General features: G+C 40.7%; 1 protein-coding gene across 1 annotated transcript in view; it reads right to left on the bottom strand.

The window, feature by feature from the left end:
- Positions 1-17,100: 17,100 nt before the first annotated feature.
- LOC108088556 (cholecystokinin receptor) overlaps positions 17,101-17,611 on the bottom strand; it is a 32,425-nt gene continuing 31,914 nt past the window's right edge. Inside the window, exon 6 of the mRNA XM_043207385.1 lies at positions 17,101-17,584. Within this exon, the coding sequence (XP_043063320.1) occupies positions 17,167-17,584 (418 nt within the window). The 3' untranslated portion in view covers positions 17,101-17,166. The remainder of the gene's footprint in view (positions 17,585-17,611) is intronic.

The raw sequence follows: 17,611 nt of genomic DNA, 5'->3' as shown, positions 1-17,611 counted from the left end.
TGGCTATACAATTTTCAAAAACTTTTCATTAATAATTAACAATTCATCTTGAATAGCTCAATTTTGATGTAACGATTATTTTTATTATTTTTATTGTATTTAATGCAATCCTATTTTATTCATACATTTAACATTCTGTTGTTTCCGTTTTTTGATTTCATTTTACATTTCGATTGTTATTGCGTTATTCTTCTGAGTACATATATAATTTAATTAGGCAAACCAAAACCACACGTTTCACTACCCAAATAAATCTTTGTTAAAATCTGTTAAAAACTGTTAAATACATATCTTAGGCAGAGAAAAGCATTAACACCCAAGCTCAAGAACTCAGTAACGTGAATCATCAAAGATAAGGCTTGAGGATATTATTTACTACAAAGTGCACTTGCTCTTGAAAAATGCCATTAATGAAGCTAAGATTAAAATAATTGTTCTTTGTAGAAATGTTCAAGCTTAAGACTTCAGTAGCGTGAATCACAGCAAAGATTTATGAATTGAATGCACTCATCGCTTAGAAAATTCCAAATTTAAAGCTATGAATGCGATTATTAATTATTAATCATTATTATTAATCATTGTTCTGTTTGCACATATTTTTGGATTCTGGAGAAGTAACTTCCCAACACAATTGCCGTTCGCAGCAGCCAAAAGATGCGGATACGGAGATACAGATACAGATACAGATACAGATACGGATATATGGAAATGGATACGAATCGGTTCTCTAAGCGGCTTCTTGTGGAAGACAGTAACCCAGAGCCGGAAGCTGCTGCACTGGGTGATCTCCAGTTCTTCCACTCCATCCACCGATGGTCTGCAGATCTTGGCAAGCGGAATCGAACGACCGAAATCCGATGCAAATTTGCATTTTGGGTCAATAGCGAAGCCTTCGGCGAGTGGCTATCGTCGGCCGATCTACAGATTCAGAGGCTCAAAAGTATTCGCTTTTTAGGGGCAGGGGGAGGGGAAGGGGGTTGGGTGGAAATGGGCGTAATGGCACAATCCCACTCCCACAAAGTGACGAGCTGCTCAACGGGTTTCTGGATACTCCACTCGAATATTAGTCGTTCAATTTGGCGATGTGACGTCAGCAGCCTGCACCGCATTCAAGTTCAGAAGCGATATTAAAACAATCAGCATAACGACAACAAAATAAACCATTGAATCGAATCGAATCGAATCGAATCGAATAATAACAACCCACCAGCAACCAACCAACACCTGAGCTCATTTTCGGAATCAAAATCAAAATTCAAATTCAAATGGATGCATCTGTAATCAATTCTGCAGAAGTTTCTGTTTCGATTTCAGTTTCTGTTTGTGTTTTTGTATCTTTGGTATTGTATAGTATATGGCTTTTGTTTGTTTTGTGCTTTGCGGCTGTTTTGGCTTTTAATATTTATCTGTTTGTGCCGGTTCTTTTGGCTCTTTAAGGACAAGGTCCGACCCTCAATTTAAAACTGACGTCGGAATACGGAAAATACACAGGCAGAGACGTCAAGAAATTTCGAAATATTGATATGCATATGAAAATGTTGTCATTGGAATTGGTTCGATTTCGGATAGCAGATGGCCAATTCAACCGGAATTTCCATTGCGTTGGGTAAGAAGTGGTCGCTGAAGGTTGTAATCGGTGGAAAAGCCGAGAAATTTCGATGCCTTTGACCCAGTTCTTCTACCTGGAATCGCTGAAGGCCATCGTACTTCGTTTATTTTAGATCCATGGCGTTAAAAAAAGCTAGGATCCGGTTGGTTCTGGACCCAGCAATTAGCAAATATTTATGCAAATTGCAGCTGGTTAAACCTTTTGCTCAGAACAATTTATAAAACGCTCTGCGGCCAATGAACTAATTTGCATCTGCTCAATTTTGAATCGCGTCTCTGTTCCAATCGCCATTAGAATACCAACGTATGGTATGACCCCCCAAGTATATCAACCCAACTCGCATCGAGTCATCTCATCTGATCTGTGAGCGTTGTCAGGGGATTCGGTTTAGATTCAATTCGATTCGATTTGATTTCGATTTCGATTTGGATTCGAATTGATTTCAATACAAGATGGCACGAGCCAGGGAGCTCCGTTGATTCCCGATTCGCAAAATGCAAAATGCCAAATGTGAAGATGCAAATATCAAGGCCAACACGCGCCGGAGAAACTCACTGAGAAACTGAGAAGTGGAGAAGTTGAGAAGGCAGCTAGGGAATATCTCTTGATAGTAGTTGCACACGCAAGCCAGTTGGCTTTAAGGATCAGGTAGAGATCAGGTAGTGGTTTGGGATGGTCGTTGAACCCTAGGACACTCGGAGGCAGGTTAACCAGTAACCAAGTGAGCGAGATCCACTCGAAGGCGAGACAATGGCCCCGGGGTCAATGAATGAATGAATGGTTGGCTGGTTGGTTGGTTGGCTGGTTGGATGGCTGGCTGGCTGGCTGGCTGGCTCTACAGGTCCTGATCGCCAGCCACCTTAAGGATCAGCAGCAGTGAAGCGCGATAGCGATATATTGAGTAAATGAAAAACGAGAACAGGAAAACTGTTTCGGCCTTGGCAACGGTCGTTGTGCAGAGGTCTCGCTTCCAGGAACCCAGGAACTGCTGCCAAAAGGCTAATGACTCTGCTAGTCGCCCTGCGATGCGATCTCCGCTCTCGATTTCAGCTGGCAACAGACTCGAAATGCGAATGATACCGAGAATGAAGATGGTGAGATGGTGATCCCAATGGAATGGTTTCTAGGCGTACAGTCATGAGAGCAATTCAAGGATTTCGTCCGCCGAACGGATGACTCACTGCTGCGGAATGCCTTGAATAAGGAACTCTGCGGATGGCTGAGGAATGCAGAGATTGCAAGTTATGGAATCCACGAGTTGCTTGACTCAAAGGGAAGCTTCCGCTTGGAAACAGAGATCACTGGCTGGATTTCCCATCACTTGGCCAGACTTAGATCGCCAATTGCCATCCGATCGGAGCGATCAAACACATCCGTTTTGATAACGTGTTTTCGCCACTCGCACTGCCATATCACTCGGCACGATTTATGCATACTACGGCTATATAGTATAGTAAGTAACGTGATTCCACACACAGCTCGTACGCCACAGTATTGTATGTGCAAACATTGAATTAATGCGCAAGTTAAGCCCGCCGGCGATTGCGAACGCAATTCTATCAATATATTCCGATGCGTATTATCTTGAGGGTACCCTCTACAAAGCGTATTGGGACTTAACCGAAGATAAGAAACAAGAAGAAGAAGAAATAAGAATTCTTTAGCTCCTAAGTACCATAATGAGAAACCGAAATTAAAACAATATTAAGACAATAACGTATAACTAAATAGTCCAAGCATGCTATCTATCCTATCTAATTATTTAAAATTAAAACCTGAAAATTTCTCATTTGATAGCTTTTCTAGTTGAGAGTGGCATTCTGGATTGAAAAATCATTGTATATAAGGTTGCTGTAGATGGAACTCCCCGGAAATTTCTCCATTCCCTGCAGGGTATTCGCATCTTCGAAGACTCTTTGTTCCCCGGCTCGTGATGCAATATTTAGAATTGTTTTCTGATGCTGACGGCGCTGCCTTAATGTGCGGCACGACCTTGGGAAAGCGAACAAAGCACCATTCTATACTTAAACACAAAACGCAATAAATAACAAATTTGCCACCGCCGAAAAAAGCACACTCGGAATTAACTACCACAAACGCAGATTGAAATCGGAATTGAGATGGGGATGGGAATGATAATGGGGATCGGGATCGGGATGGTATCAAATGGAATCAGGTGGAGTGGAGTGGAAGAAAGCGTACTGGACTCAATGAACTGAAAAAATAACAACAGTAAAGAAAACAATAATGAACAAAATACGTGCAGTCGCCACAGAACACGAACAAATGCAAAAACAATCATCGAGTGATAGTGATAATTTTGGCCAATATTTCCATATTTGCTGTTTGCATTGACAAAGCGAACCCCTCACAAAAGTGTTGTTTCAAGGAGCACAAATACCTGGTTTATGGGAGTTATTTTTGTATAAATTATATTGTTCACAAAGTAATGTTTAAAAATAGAGAGATTAATCTTAACGTCATATCTGCATAATAAAATTCTGTCACTGAACATCAAATACTCTCAACAATATATCTGCATTACCAAACTTCACTTTCTCAACATCATAACTATGAAGTATGATGCTTGAAAAAAATTACATAACAGCAATAAACACTTTTAATTAACCGAACATTAATAACGAGATTTTAAAGCTTATTAATAAACAATTAGGCTTTATTGATTCAAGATTAAAATGCAAGTCTGCTCCAATAAACAACAATGGGAAACTGAGCTAACCAATTCGCTGAATTATGTTATAAAAAAAAAGAAAACAGAGAGAAAATACTGATGCACACAAATTGAATTAAGCCACAAATTAAAAACAGCGGAAGGGGGTTATGTTTAATTGGCAGAGTGTGTTATTCATAGTTAACCAAACAAAAGGAGCTTAACGACCTGCAAAAATCGAATGGGGAAAAGCAACAAAAAACGCAATACATATGTTATGTTTGCATTCAACAGGGCATCAATTTTTCCACTTTAATGGATCTTTTGTTATCAGAATTCCAGCGAAGATTGATGTAGTTTCAAACGCGTTTGAGAGCCAAATCATTAAAGCCGCGTTGCCATGTTTTCGCATTTGGGGGAGCGAATCTATGAATCCTGGTGGCCAACCTTGAACCGGAGACTCTGTTGTTTGTTATTATTATTATGTATTAACCGAGGGTATGGGCGATGACCTCCCATTAGAAAAAAAAAGTGTGGAATTTGCCGGGTGACAAGTGTAAACAATTTTTTGCCGCGCTTCCCGAAAGTTCTGCGCAGAAGAAAGAGCCCCACAATACAAAAAAACAAGAAAACAGGCGATAGTAAATGGTCAATGGTCCTACCAAATGGCCAATGGTATGGTAAGGTATCTAATGGCCAATAACAATCGGCTCATACGTAATAGTGGAATATGCGAAATATGCTAAGCAGCCAGGCAGCAGAAGCGGCAGAAGCAGCTCATTATCGAGGTGCTCTTGAACTTGAAAAGCGACTCCAGCGAACTCCTCCTGGCCAGCAACAAAATCGTAAACAACGAAGAATTAAAGAGAAATATACAAATAATACAAATACGAGATACGAAAATAAACGCGGTGGCCTCATGACAACCAAAAAAAAAAAAGAAAAAAAAAATTAAAATGTCGCAGGCGGGTGTTTCTGATCTCTGGACATCGCGGAACGGGAATCGAGTGGAATATTATGAAATCGGCGACAAAATAACAATAACAAAAATAAATCACTACGTTCGATCCAAGCGAATCCAAACGAATCCGAATCGAATCCGAATCGAATTGGAATCGAATCACTTTGCTGCTCATCTGCATATTTAACCCGCAACCCGCATCCCGCACTCTCACCCAAAAGATAAAAACCAAACGCCGCTTCAGTTCATCCTTGTGGCCTTGAGCATTCATTAGTTTCCATTCACCCAAAAGCCAAAGTCCGCAGTCCAAGAGCCAAAAGAACCGAAAGCCAGAAGCCAGTAGCCAAAATCAGAATCAGAATCTTAAAAATGCCGCCACTCGAGACGTCTTGAGAATTTCATGGCATTTGAGCGGACAAAAAATGTGAAGAGCTTCGTGATGGCATGCCATCAGGTGTCGCGATTATACAATCACCAGACACCGCCTAGAATAATGCCGATTTCCCAGCAGGTGGGGGGTGTGAACCTAAGAAGGGATCCAGTGGCTATAAGGGTGTGTCCTTTGATTTGTTTACTTACGATAAATGATACATCCTATTAACGGAAATGTGTGACTATCTAAAGATTATTTCCTTAGCATACATTTATTATAAGTGCTTTGGCTTGTCCCATTTTGTAATCAGGTATAATCCATAATTAAACCAATAATAATAACAAATATATGTTTATGTGGAGATTGTTTGCAAGCAGTTGAAGAAATTGCACTTAGCCTTTTTTGTAACATAATAGCATTTTATATTTTAAATACATACCAAGGAACACCCATTACCAGCCCATAAAATTTAATTTATTTCAACAAAATAGTAATAGTAAATTAGAAATAAACATGGTGAAAAACCAGATCTTGTTTTCCAAGTATTGGTTTCCCTAATCCATACTATAATATCATAAATCACCGAGAACATCAGCGCCTCGCACTGTGCAGATTATTTGAACTACCTCCTGGGGTAGAAATTTCCCATTTCAGACAATAAATTCTTCTGTGGAGATTACTTTACCGAAAACATACTTTATCATGCCAAGTTTGTTTTTCCCAAGCTGGAAAAAAATATGGTGTGGAAATGCCCGAGGTTCCCAGATAAGCGCTGATTTTGCGGAGGTTATTTCCCCCAGGTGATATACCAACCCCAACCCTTTCCTTCTTTTGGCAACTTCCCAAGCCAAAATTAAAAAACCAAAAACCAGAAACCAAGAGCCAAGAGCCAGCGAAATCGGACACCCGCCTGGATTCGGTGGCCAAAACAAATCGGTGTCTGGAAGTGGAAGATATATATTCAATGGTGTTGTTTTACATAAGTCAAGTCATTCATGCCGGGCGTGAAAGAACCGAATTAAATAAAGTGCACGATCATCAAAATCCAGCGATATTCCTTCTGCATTTTGGCAGAGTTCTGTTTGTGGTTTTGCATTTTGATTTTAGCTCTTTTCCAAAACAAGCTAGGAATACGTGTGAAAATGCCTGCAATTCATTGAACTCGTCTGTCTGGGCGATGAATACGAATAAAAAAACCGTTTGCGCGGCATTATGCAACCAAAAAGTTCTGGTGGTGGGGGTGGGATCCACTGCGTCGTCCACAATTCCCGGCTAAAAAGTGAAAAATATAAAAAAAAAAAACACAAAAACGAAAATAAAAATAAAAACAGAAACAAAAGCAAAAAGAGATTCAAACAGAGCGGTACGCTCGTAAATATGCACAGAATATTGCGGTTCATTAAACTGGCAGCGACTGCTGCTAGCTGGTTGATTGGTTGATTGGTTCATTGGTGGATTGGTAGATCGGTCGATCGGCGTTAAGGGCCCGGCTAAAACCGTAAACAAAAACCGTGACTTCTCGAATGGCCAGAATCAGTTGAGAAGGGCTTGTTTGTGGAGGCTGTGGAACGGGGAACTTGGCTGGGGATAGACGTCACTGTTTTTAACAACCTGTTGTTGGCTTCGGCGTGACTGAGCCATGACTCACGGGGGATCCATTGGCCCTTGTGTCTGCGCGGCCTTGAATCTCTGTTATCTGCGCATCTGTATCTGCGTATCTGTATCTATTGGATGCCAAAAAGAATGGGAATTCAGAATTCGAAATGCGCATCTGAAGAAAGTGAACGCGTTCCCGGGAGAAAGGCCAATCGGAATTCGGTATAAAAGGTAAACACTTTTACCTTTTACCTAAAGTTTAAATATTATTTTGTTTGATGTTGACCCAGGGTCAAAATCTCATGATTCCCAGAACTTAAGAATTTAATTTTAAATTAATGTAGAATAAAATAACAAAGCCAAATGTATCGTGTTTTTGTCAATCAATTATCAAATTCAAATTAAAAAGAACAAAGTGAATCTGAATGTCGCATTGATTTTAAGAACACTTTGTATTGTAAAATATTTATTTTCGGTATTGATTTTTTCGGAAAAATTCCAAAAATATATTTTTTAAAGCTAATGACGTTTTTCTACTTACATTTAGGTTGATAAATTACGATGTTGATAAGTTAAGATAACAATTTAATTGTTAAGGCCTTAAAGTTCACCTATATCATTAAAGTAATATTTCCCAAATTATTTATGCACCACCGTATTTTATTTATTTAATTACAATTAATTTACTTTAATAAGAAAGATTGTTTTTTTTTTTCGTATCGAATCTGTAAATTCCGTACAATGTGTTTCTGTGAGAAATCTCATGTGAAGTTTGTGGTGGACTTGAAGCCTTTGATCCTTGGTCCTTGCAGAGGCGTTGAAAATTATGTGATATGTGAACCCCCTTGGGGAAGTGGGGGCAACACCCTAGAGTACAGGTTCTGCCACCTGCCACGTTTTGGAATGCTAGCCCCCTCCCACTGGAAAAAGGGCGCGTGTCTGGGGTGGCAATGAACTCTGGGAGGGCGGCACCACCCCCTCAAACCCCCCACCAACCCATGAACCAACCCACCAACCGACCCACCATTCGTAATTATTCGAAACGGGTTCGCGCTTCGTGCCGAAAGACCCATTATAATTACCAAATGAACTGCCGCCGATTATATAATATAATGGCAAGCGATGCAATGCGCCGCGCTCCATAGATATGGATACAGCCACAGATACAGATACAGATATAGTTAGACATATGGACATACTATACTATACTATATAGACATATAGAAGCACGGCCTTGAGCGCGGTTGCTGACACCTCCAGCCATTTGGAGCCGGACACCGGGCATCACCTCCGCCGCTTGGCTCGAGCGGTCTCCTCTCCTCTCCTCTCTTCTGCTCTCCTCTCCTCTCCCTCTCCTCCCCTCCCCTCTTCTCTCCCTTACCACCCCTCTTCTCTCTTCTCTTCTCCTCTCTTCTCGTCTTGCGCTGAATCGCCAGCTTGTGCTTGAAGAGAATGAAGAGAGGAGCAGAGGAGCTGGGGAGCTGAGGGGGCCAACGAATGCTTCATCATGCTTGAACCATTGGTGGCCAGAATTGGCCAGAGTTGGCAACACGTCAAATGCCCAATCTGAGCCGCAATCTCAGGCGGTTCGTTTAGCATTCTTGCCGTGGTTCTCAAACTATTGCGCCATAACCGTTGGAATATCTTGGCTGGAACCGATTTCAGTTTTTCGGTTCCAAGTTCTGGGTTGGCTTTCGAATGGGAGGCTCCGTCTCCAATCCCCCGATCCCGCCAAAAGCGAGGTTCAAACACCTTTCGGGGTGGCATTCCCTCCCCCGGCGACAAAAAAATAAGAATAAAGAGCGCCAAGCAACTCGCATAAATTTTAGGTATTCCGCAGAATCTGTAAAGCCGTTCGATTTGCGTAAATGGAACCGAATAATATAAAAACACCCCGCGATCATCAAAGGCAGCGATCGGATAATGGCGATCGGACGTATAGTCTAATCGAATATATAATGCGAATTCTTCGCTTGCTTTTTTTTTTTTGCCAAAACAAATGACATCCAATTTCATCGCGCATTCCTGTTTTTCCCGCCTCGCCGCGACAAAACATAAAACAAAACACGAATGGATGGAGTCTGATATGTGAATTTGATCACCTGTGAATGAGATTCGTAGATTTCCGGATTACGACCAACGTTCTCGGGCGGGCGGGCAGGTGCCATTTGCAGGTTCTAGCCATTCTAGCTGGTCATTCTGGCCATTATAGCTGGCCATTTTAGCCATTCTAGCCACCTGGCCAGCCCGCCAAAAAGATGACTAGATGACTGAAATGCTCTCTGGGTTTTTTGCCATATTCTTTGAATGGCGCTCGTAGAACCGCCTCCACCTCCCTGCCCCCCGGAATCCGCTTAGAACTAGAAACGATTTGCGTGCGTGCTCCATTGAAACTGCTCGTATTCTATTTGGTTGTAAACAAGAACAAAAAATTAAAAAATAACGAAGAAAAAGAAGAAAAAACTATCCGCTAGGAGACCAAAACAGAAAAGAAACCGCGTGGACAGCGATCGTCTGTGATGATGATGATGATGGTTATGTGATAATGATGATGGTAATAGTGATGATGATGATGACGATGGTCTGAACGGGTCTACGCATATCGAGTGTTTACGTTTTGGTTCTGATAGTTTTTTGGATTTTCGGCATTCAAGGTTACTCTTGTTTTCATGTCCATTGACCTATTTGGTTTTACAGGCATGCAAATGAGCTTTGCTTCTGACTTTGCCTGCGTCTTTCTTTTTCTGTTTTTGGGTTGTTTGCGTGTTGCCATTCTGGGTTCTTGGTTCTCAGTTCTGGGAATCTGGGAGTCTGTGAATCGACTTTGCCCAAAGGGGGAATAACCAGCCGACAGGAGCAGCCAAGAAACCCTTTCGAGGATGATGAAATTCTGCAAGGTTCTTGGTGATATGAGTCATGGGAAGCATAAGTAGACGGAGGGCAGTTGCACTCGAGCAAGTTCTGGAAAATAGACCCTTAGTCACTTAGTCACTGCGAAAGGTGCTTGGCTCAGCAGAAAGTGTCCGATTGCATTCGCAGTGGACATGGACAGTCCAGGTATATTTAGCTCTCAACTCGAAAGCCTTTGTTTTGGTTTATCAACCGCAAACACGTTCAATTGGCAGGTAATTACGCATCACTAGTGGCTTTTAATTTCGAGGGGGCAATTCGTAATCCCCCTGCTCCCAATCGGCTATCACTTTCATCTGCGTTATCATCTGCTCAGAGCTAAAAAAAAAAACAAACCAGGAACGTGCGTCAATAGTGAGTTTATGGGAGAGCCATTTCATGATATCATTTTATTAAGTGATGGAAAAGTTTGCATGAACGCTATTTCAGGTATTTCCTTTAATATGAAAGCCGACTATGAATTACTATATAGAAATTGTAATTCTTGTAGGTGGAGCTTACGCAATTATTTAATACAATCATTTTCTGCAATCTTTTAAAGAAATGAGCAAAGAAGTATGTGCATAAACGCTTATTCATGAATTCGCTTAAACACAAGCAACCAATTAAACTATAAATAAAATAAGTTGAACGACCATCTAAGCACAAAAATTAATCAGTTAAAGATTACCTAATGCAAATTTGTTTCGGATTTATAAACTAATATATTTTAAATATGTATATTGCAATAGTATATTTAGTCGCAGATTTTCATTTGATATTAAAAGCTTGGGATTTCTAACAATAATATTTAATGAATTGTCTTTATCACATAAACGTTGGCTATTTTGTTTTCACGAATTTAAGAATTGATAAGACTCAAAGCAAAATCAAATTATCTGTTAATTTATACATAAATATTTGCTAATTATGTATTACTATCTATTATAAATTCGTAGACTTCGCATACAAATTAGCTATTCAATAATTCATAAAGCTCATAGCATAAAGCAAGTAATGGGGTTCATATTCCCCAGTCATTATTCACTTAATAATCACCTTTTGGCGGCGCAAAACAGTCTTGGGAGTGGCAAGTATTCCGAGAAATGGCCAAACTCAAGTTTGGTGAGTAACCCGGGAGTCGCATCGAAGGTTGCTCCTTTGGCCGTCTGAGCCTGGCAATCCTTGGATTGCTCTGTTTGCTCCTCCTAATCGGATTATATCGACATGTGAACTCGTCCCTCGGTGCAAACACAATGCACACAATGCCCACAATCGACTGTCGGTGGCCAACAATTTAATTAAATTTCTATTGCAGACGATTGCATTTTTACAACAGCCCCAAGGGCCAACAATTTGACACATAAGCACCCCGAAATTAAATGATATCTGCTCTTAATTGGCAATTTGTTGCTGCTGCTTCTGCTTCTGCTTTTATCAGCTGCCTAAAAAGCAATGTAAACTTAAACAGGAGTGGAAGTGTCCATCAACATCACTCATACGCAGCGTTGAACAAGAACTGATTAAATTTATACCAAAAACACTGTGTTTAAAGTGTAAAACTGTCCAATATTTATCTTATTCTTGCACTTTAAATCCTTTGCCAAAATAAACAGCAACGAAACTTAAATGTGAATGTGAATATTTGAAATAAATTCTCTCCCCCCTTAGGAAAATATTTCACATCAAACTCTATCAGAGGAATTTCTTTTGCTTTACATTTATTTCTCTGAATAAATATTGCTTCTAAAATAAACATTTCACCTCGAGATAAAAACAAATGTTGGTAGATTTTCTATGATTTTAGGGGCTTCTGGCTTATGTTTTTCTTTGCCGAAAAACCCTCAACTGTCAGTTGAATTTCTATAAAAGGACTTGCAACATTTCAGCAATTCCCTTCAACAAACACACAGCGAATTGTGCAATTTAAAATGAGCTCCTTGATATCAAGCTTAAGTTCCAGTAGCTTTTAACTTATTTCCTAGAAAACACCTAAAATGGGTTGGTTTTAACCATTTAAGAGGATTGGGTGGTAAGCAAAATATTAGAGAAACTATTTATTGGAATTTCTTTTCAATTTTAAATTTAACTTTACAACTCTCTGTCAATAGCAACATCAAAATAAATAAATACACAAACGAAAAAGGAATTGAATTGAATTCCATAGGCGGTAAACAGCTCAACTGCAGATTCCATTCGCAAATTACAAACGTAAATTAATCCAAAGATAACTGTCTATTTCAATAAAACTGAAATTCCTTAACTGGAAAACATTTTGAAGTAACTTTGAAAATTCGAGCTGAATGTTTACTAATGTTTAAACATTTAAATAACATTAAACAACTCTTTATTTATAATGCGGAAAAAAGCTAAGGAATTGAATATTTTTAAATAAGGTTAAAGAATTGTATTATATTATTTGTTAATCTGTTTTCAATCGGTTGAAGGGAGGAGATCGTTGGAGAGCTTATTGCACGTGTATAATGTCACGTTCTACAGGTTCTGATCTCGGCTGCAGAACGTCCGCTTCACTAGTTACGCTTTCCGCCCGACAGGGGGCGCTGTGGCGGGGCAGGGGTTCTTCCCCAACCGACTTGGCCTCCACTCCACTCCACTCCCTCGAACCTTTATGCAATGCCACACCTTTGCAGGCAGGTAGTGTGGCATCTGGTTAAATACTTGTAGGCCTGAAAACTTTCACCGAATTTTTCAAGTGACAAGCACTCGGACTCGGAATTCATGGATCAAAGACGACAAATAATGGGTAGAGTGCACATATATAATATATAAAAAAAATATAAAGGCAACTATACACGTCTCTCCATTGGCAATTTCGCTTGTCCGAAGGTCAGATGAACACTTTGCTGTCGCAAAACTTCTCTCCCCCTTAAATAAATAAAAATAAAATAAAATGAAAAAAAAACCAATACGATATCGTATAGTATAGTAGATACTGGCGAGCAGCATTTCGAAATTCGGGCAGATAAACAGCATAATTAATATACAATTCGAAACCCGTTTCAACTGCGGTCCGTTAAGTAAACGGACCGCCAATTGTATAATTTTCGGTCAAAAAGGGCGTGTGTGCATTGCGCAAATCCGTCTTTGCACTCGCCTTCACCGTTAAAAAGAAGAGAAAATCAACTAAGGCAACCCAAAAAATACAAAAATACAACCAAAAAAAACAAAAAACAAAAAAAAAAAAAACCAATCGAAACCTGGTCAAGGTCGAAGTGGGTTGGAGCAGCCCTATATGTGCGGAGTACCAAACCTAAGCCCAAACCCAAGCCCATACTCAAATGCAAACCCAAAGCCAGACATGAGATACCAAATTCCAAATAGCAAATGCCAGACACCTAAGCTCCAAGCTCAATTAGCTGCGATTCGATTGTGGCCGACTTTGGCGATTAGTGTCTGCATGTTCGAGGGTCCGATTAGGTCGGCTCCCCCGAAGGTTGAGAAGAGATCTCCATCCTGGAGTCCATCGATTGCGAAGGGCAATCGGCGCAGGCATTGACCTGCTGGATGGCATGGATTTCCAAAATTTCGAAACTGCGACGCGGTTGCATAATCACATCGCTGCCTTCGTGCTCGTAATTTCATTTGGGCTTTGTACTTTCGGGCAGGCGGGCACGTGTGGAGCGGTTCCATTGTCCCTGGAGTTGGCCAAATCGGATGTGGAAGGTCCACGGTGACACCAGTGACAAAATAACAACAAATGGAGGCGCGAAAGGAGAACAAAGCACTCCGGCGTAATTATGAAAAACGAGAGTTTGGCCGGAGTTTAAAAGGTTCTCTGGAATTCATTATACAACACGTGGCGATGGAGTGACTTATGTGAAGCGAACAAAGACTTCTTCTGCATCCACATTACATTAAATGAGCATTTGTTAATTTAAGAACGTATTTTCCATCTTATTTGTTATAAAATATTTGTTTACAAAACCATCAGCGGTTTGCTAACCCCCATTAATTATTGAACGGCCTGTCAGACGAATTTGATCGATGTGCTCTAGGTTGAACACCTCCATGAGATAATGCTGGCATTTTCTATTAATCTCTGTTCCAATTTTTCCCCTCATTTGTGTCCGAATAATACCAGATTCTAAACTGGTTTACCTTTGAAAATGGGTAGTGTAAGTCCTAATTCATAGGAAATAATAATGAAGTAGCCTATAGCTTCTATTTTATATAGTAATGAACTCAGCCTTTGTGGTTCTACTCTCTGTTAATCTCTAATAAACTGTTTGAATTCCTTTCTTTTATTTGAAATAAATTATAATGAAAATATCCCAAACAATATAAATTGACTGAGCAATCGTTTTATCCCATTCGGCCAATCCGCAAAGCGACTAAAATTTCAAAAAAAAAAAAAACAAAAATAAATAAAATGAAAGCAAAAACAGTGCGGTCGAGGAAGTATCTGCTGTCAATATTTTTATTCGTTTAATAAATCGGATTAAGTCGGGCAATCTGTTACAGGGGCTTAGCAACAAGGAGATTGCTCTCCGCTAGAGACATTCATTTCTCAAACAGCTTCCCCAGTTGGAGTACATCAATGAAATTGCTCCCAGGAATCCAACAGAGAAAGGGGAATGTGAATGGGGATTGGGGATTGGGGAATGGAAATGGGATTGGAGTGGAGGCGCAGTCATCTGCGATTTACAGCCCCATCAGTGTCCCTCCTCGATGGCAGTTGGCACAACAATAAATACCTTATAAACTTCGGGGGAATAATGCCTGTTGTTTATTAGGAGCCGCCTGTTGTGTAGTTGGCCAACCTCCGATCGCCGGAGAGGAATACGTGACCCGAAAGGCGTAGAAGCCAGTTGACCATGATCCAAATGAAGCTCGCACTGAACCCAAAACATGGCCCGAATGTCAGATGGATAGATATATAGTACCAAATGGTGTTCCCTTTATTACGTTTAATGGCTGCTGCTTCAACTGTCACGTAGCAAAAACAAAGGAGGTCCTTTTCCCTGAAAGGGTGTGTGTTGCTTCATAAAACCTAATACCTGAAACCTGAAACCCGAAACTCATCAGGCGATTACATCTGCAGTTGCACCTTGCTTGTTGGCCGGTTGGCTGGCTTGTTGGCCCACAAGCAATTAGGCATTCGGCAATCATGAGTGATTGCCTGGCTGACCGCAGAGCACCGTGATTGCAGAACAGGTGAAATTCGCTACGGATATTCCCCGTCATTTTGCCGCACCATCACCCTTCAAATCGTAGTTCATCAATCAGGGTTCTCCGGCCGCAGAGCAATTCATTTGCTGTCCTCAAGAGTGGCAATTGATTTATCCCAGCCTATCGAGACTATCGATCCGGGCTCTGCACCTCCGCCGCCTTTCCCGTGCACCATTATCCTTATTTATGGGTGGAGATGTGACTTCCGGACTCCCGACTCCGGTCTCCACTTTCTGCAGCTGACAGCTCAATAACCAGCTGACTGAAATGGCCAACTCATTAGCAGCAAATGGCCAACAAAGCGGGGGATTTGCATCGCCTTTGCCACAGGAACTAATGCCGCTTGAAGACAAACAGGCAGGTAATCAATTAGCCTCTGACATTGGCTATAAACTGGATTTCCTGGCCAACTTGGAGAGCCAAAAGCAGCCGCCCAAAAGTATACAACACCTGGCATTTTTGGTGAACTCGAATTCAAATGTCGTTTTATTTTAGATTTGATGTCATCTTATTTACATTAAAACACTGAGATCTATACGCTTATATAAATATCATAATAATTGCAATTGCCAAGTTCGTTGAAGAGTTTTCATGTGTGAGTGCGTGTGTGTGTGTGTGTGAGCAGAAAATATATGTTTATTATTTATTCGTTATTCTAGGATTTGCCAATTTACATGTTATGCATTTTCTCGCTACATTGATCTACTTAAAATTGGATTTTCGACCCGGACCCACTTCAATTTTCGTTTGGGTTGCGGGTTTCTTAATTTATTTTTGGACTTGGAGTGGCTGGCACTCCACAAGCTCCGTCTGACAACCTTTTTTGAATGAGAGAATTCCGTTTGGAGTCCCTGTCTACCCTGTAAAATCAGCCTGCTGTCAAATGCTTCTTGATTCGTTGAAACCTTCCACAAAACTGTGGAATTTCTATTCTTGGGTAAAATGGATGGCCCATAACTGAATTTTTGCAAATACAGGTTTTTCTGTTGAGGTTTGGATGCAGCATAATGGGCAGAGTAGCTCATATTATGTATAGTTCTGTATATAGTTAATATTACGCATACGACACGTAGGACAGTCGCGATTTAATTTGAGCTGTTTTGAAGTGTTTATGCTATTGTTTTGGAAACAGTCAGGTATTTTGGTAGCATAAATAGGGTTTTTATGAAGGTTTGGATGTCTTTTAAGGCAATAGAATTTTATGAAATATTTTAGTTGGATCACTAACCATTAAAACCATTGTGCGAACTCCAAAAACCTATGTTTTTGTTATTTGATTTGTTTAAACCTTTTTATTATCAGTTGAGTGATGATCAGAATTTAAATTGGACTGACTGATTATCCCCACCTATACGATAGTTATGCACAGAATGCACAACGGTTTTAAAAGATTGTAAATAGTAAATATTACTCATACGACGCGTGGGATAGTTGAGATTTAGTTTGATCTTCTTCGAGCTATTGGTTTAGAGAGTGTATTAAATATTAAATATTTTTTTTGGTAATTAGAAGTTTTTAATAGAGTAAAAACTTTTCAAATGTTTAAATAACGATTTATAATAATTTGAAACCATTGTGCAAGCTGCAAAGCCAAAAAAGTAGTAACCTAGTTTTTATTAGATGTTTACCCTATTCCATAGCGTGTGGTGTTTTGAATAGACTGATTGCAGTTACTCAAAGGTGAACACCCTACTAACTCGCACTGAATAACGCTATCAAATACTAATTGGGAAGAGCAGGGGGCTTCCAAGGGGATGGGGAGGTGGAAAGGGGGGACAATCAATTTTTTTTTACTGCATTCTTACATTGCATCATCACAAATTGCTGCGTGACTAAAGTGACTCCGTCTCCGCGAATTGCTGCCTTCGGCTGCGGTCTCAGAGCCGCGGACTCTCCAGAATCGTGTGGCTCGACATAACCGAATTGGCCAAGGCAATCGAGTTCCCAGCCACCGAGAGGTTCGTTTCGTTCTTGGATCTCCTCCGCCAGAAGCAGCATGGAGCACACAACCGATCGCAGAGCCGCATCCCCTTGAAGGTGTCCACAAAGGCGCGTCGGAAGTTGGCGTTCATGAAGCAGTAGGTGATCGGATTGCAGCAGCTGGAGGAGTAGGCCAGCAGCTGGAGGAAGCTGATGGCCGTGTAGTCCACGTACTCGTATACCGCAGGTCCAAGGAGCATGGTCATCGTGTTGATCACGTACAGTGGCGTCCAGCAGATGAAGAACTCCAGCACGAGGACAAACAGCATCTTCACCACTCTCTTCTTGCTCTCCAAGCTCTTCGTTTCGTTGGATCTGCGATGGATTTATCACCTTGTAGGT

The sequence above is a fragment of the Drosophila ficusphila genome, unplaced genomic scaffold (genome assembly GCF_018152265.1).
Source record: "Drosophila ficusphila isolate 14025-0441.05 unplaced genomic scaffold, ASM1815226v1 contig_198, whole genome shotgun sequence".
Taxonomy (NCBI): Eukaryota; Metazoa; Arthropoda; class Insecta; order Diptera; family Drosophilidae; genus Drosophila; species Drosophila ficusphila.
The sequence above is the reverse complement of the archived record's forward strand: the minus strand, read 5'-3'. Positions and strand labels throughout refer to the sequence as shown.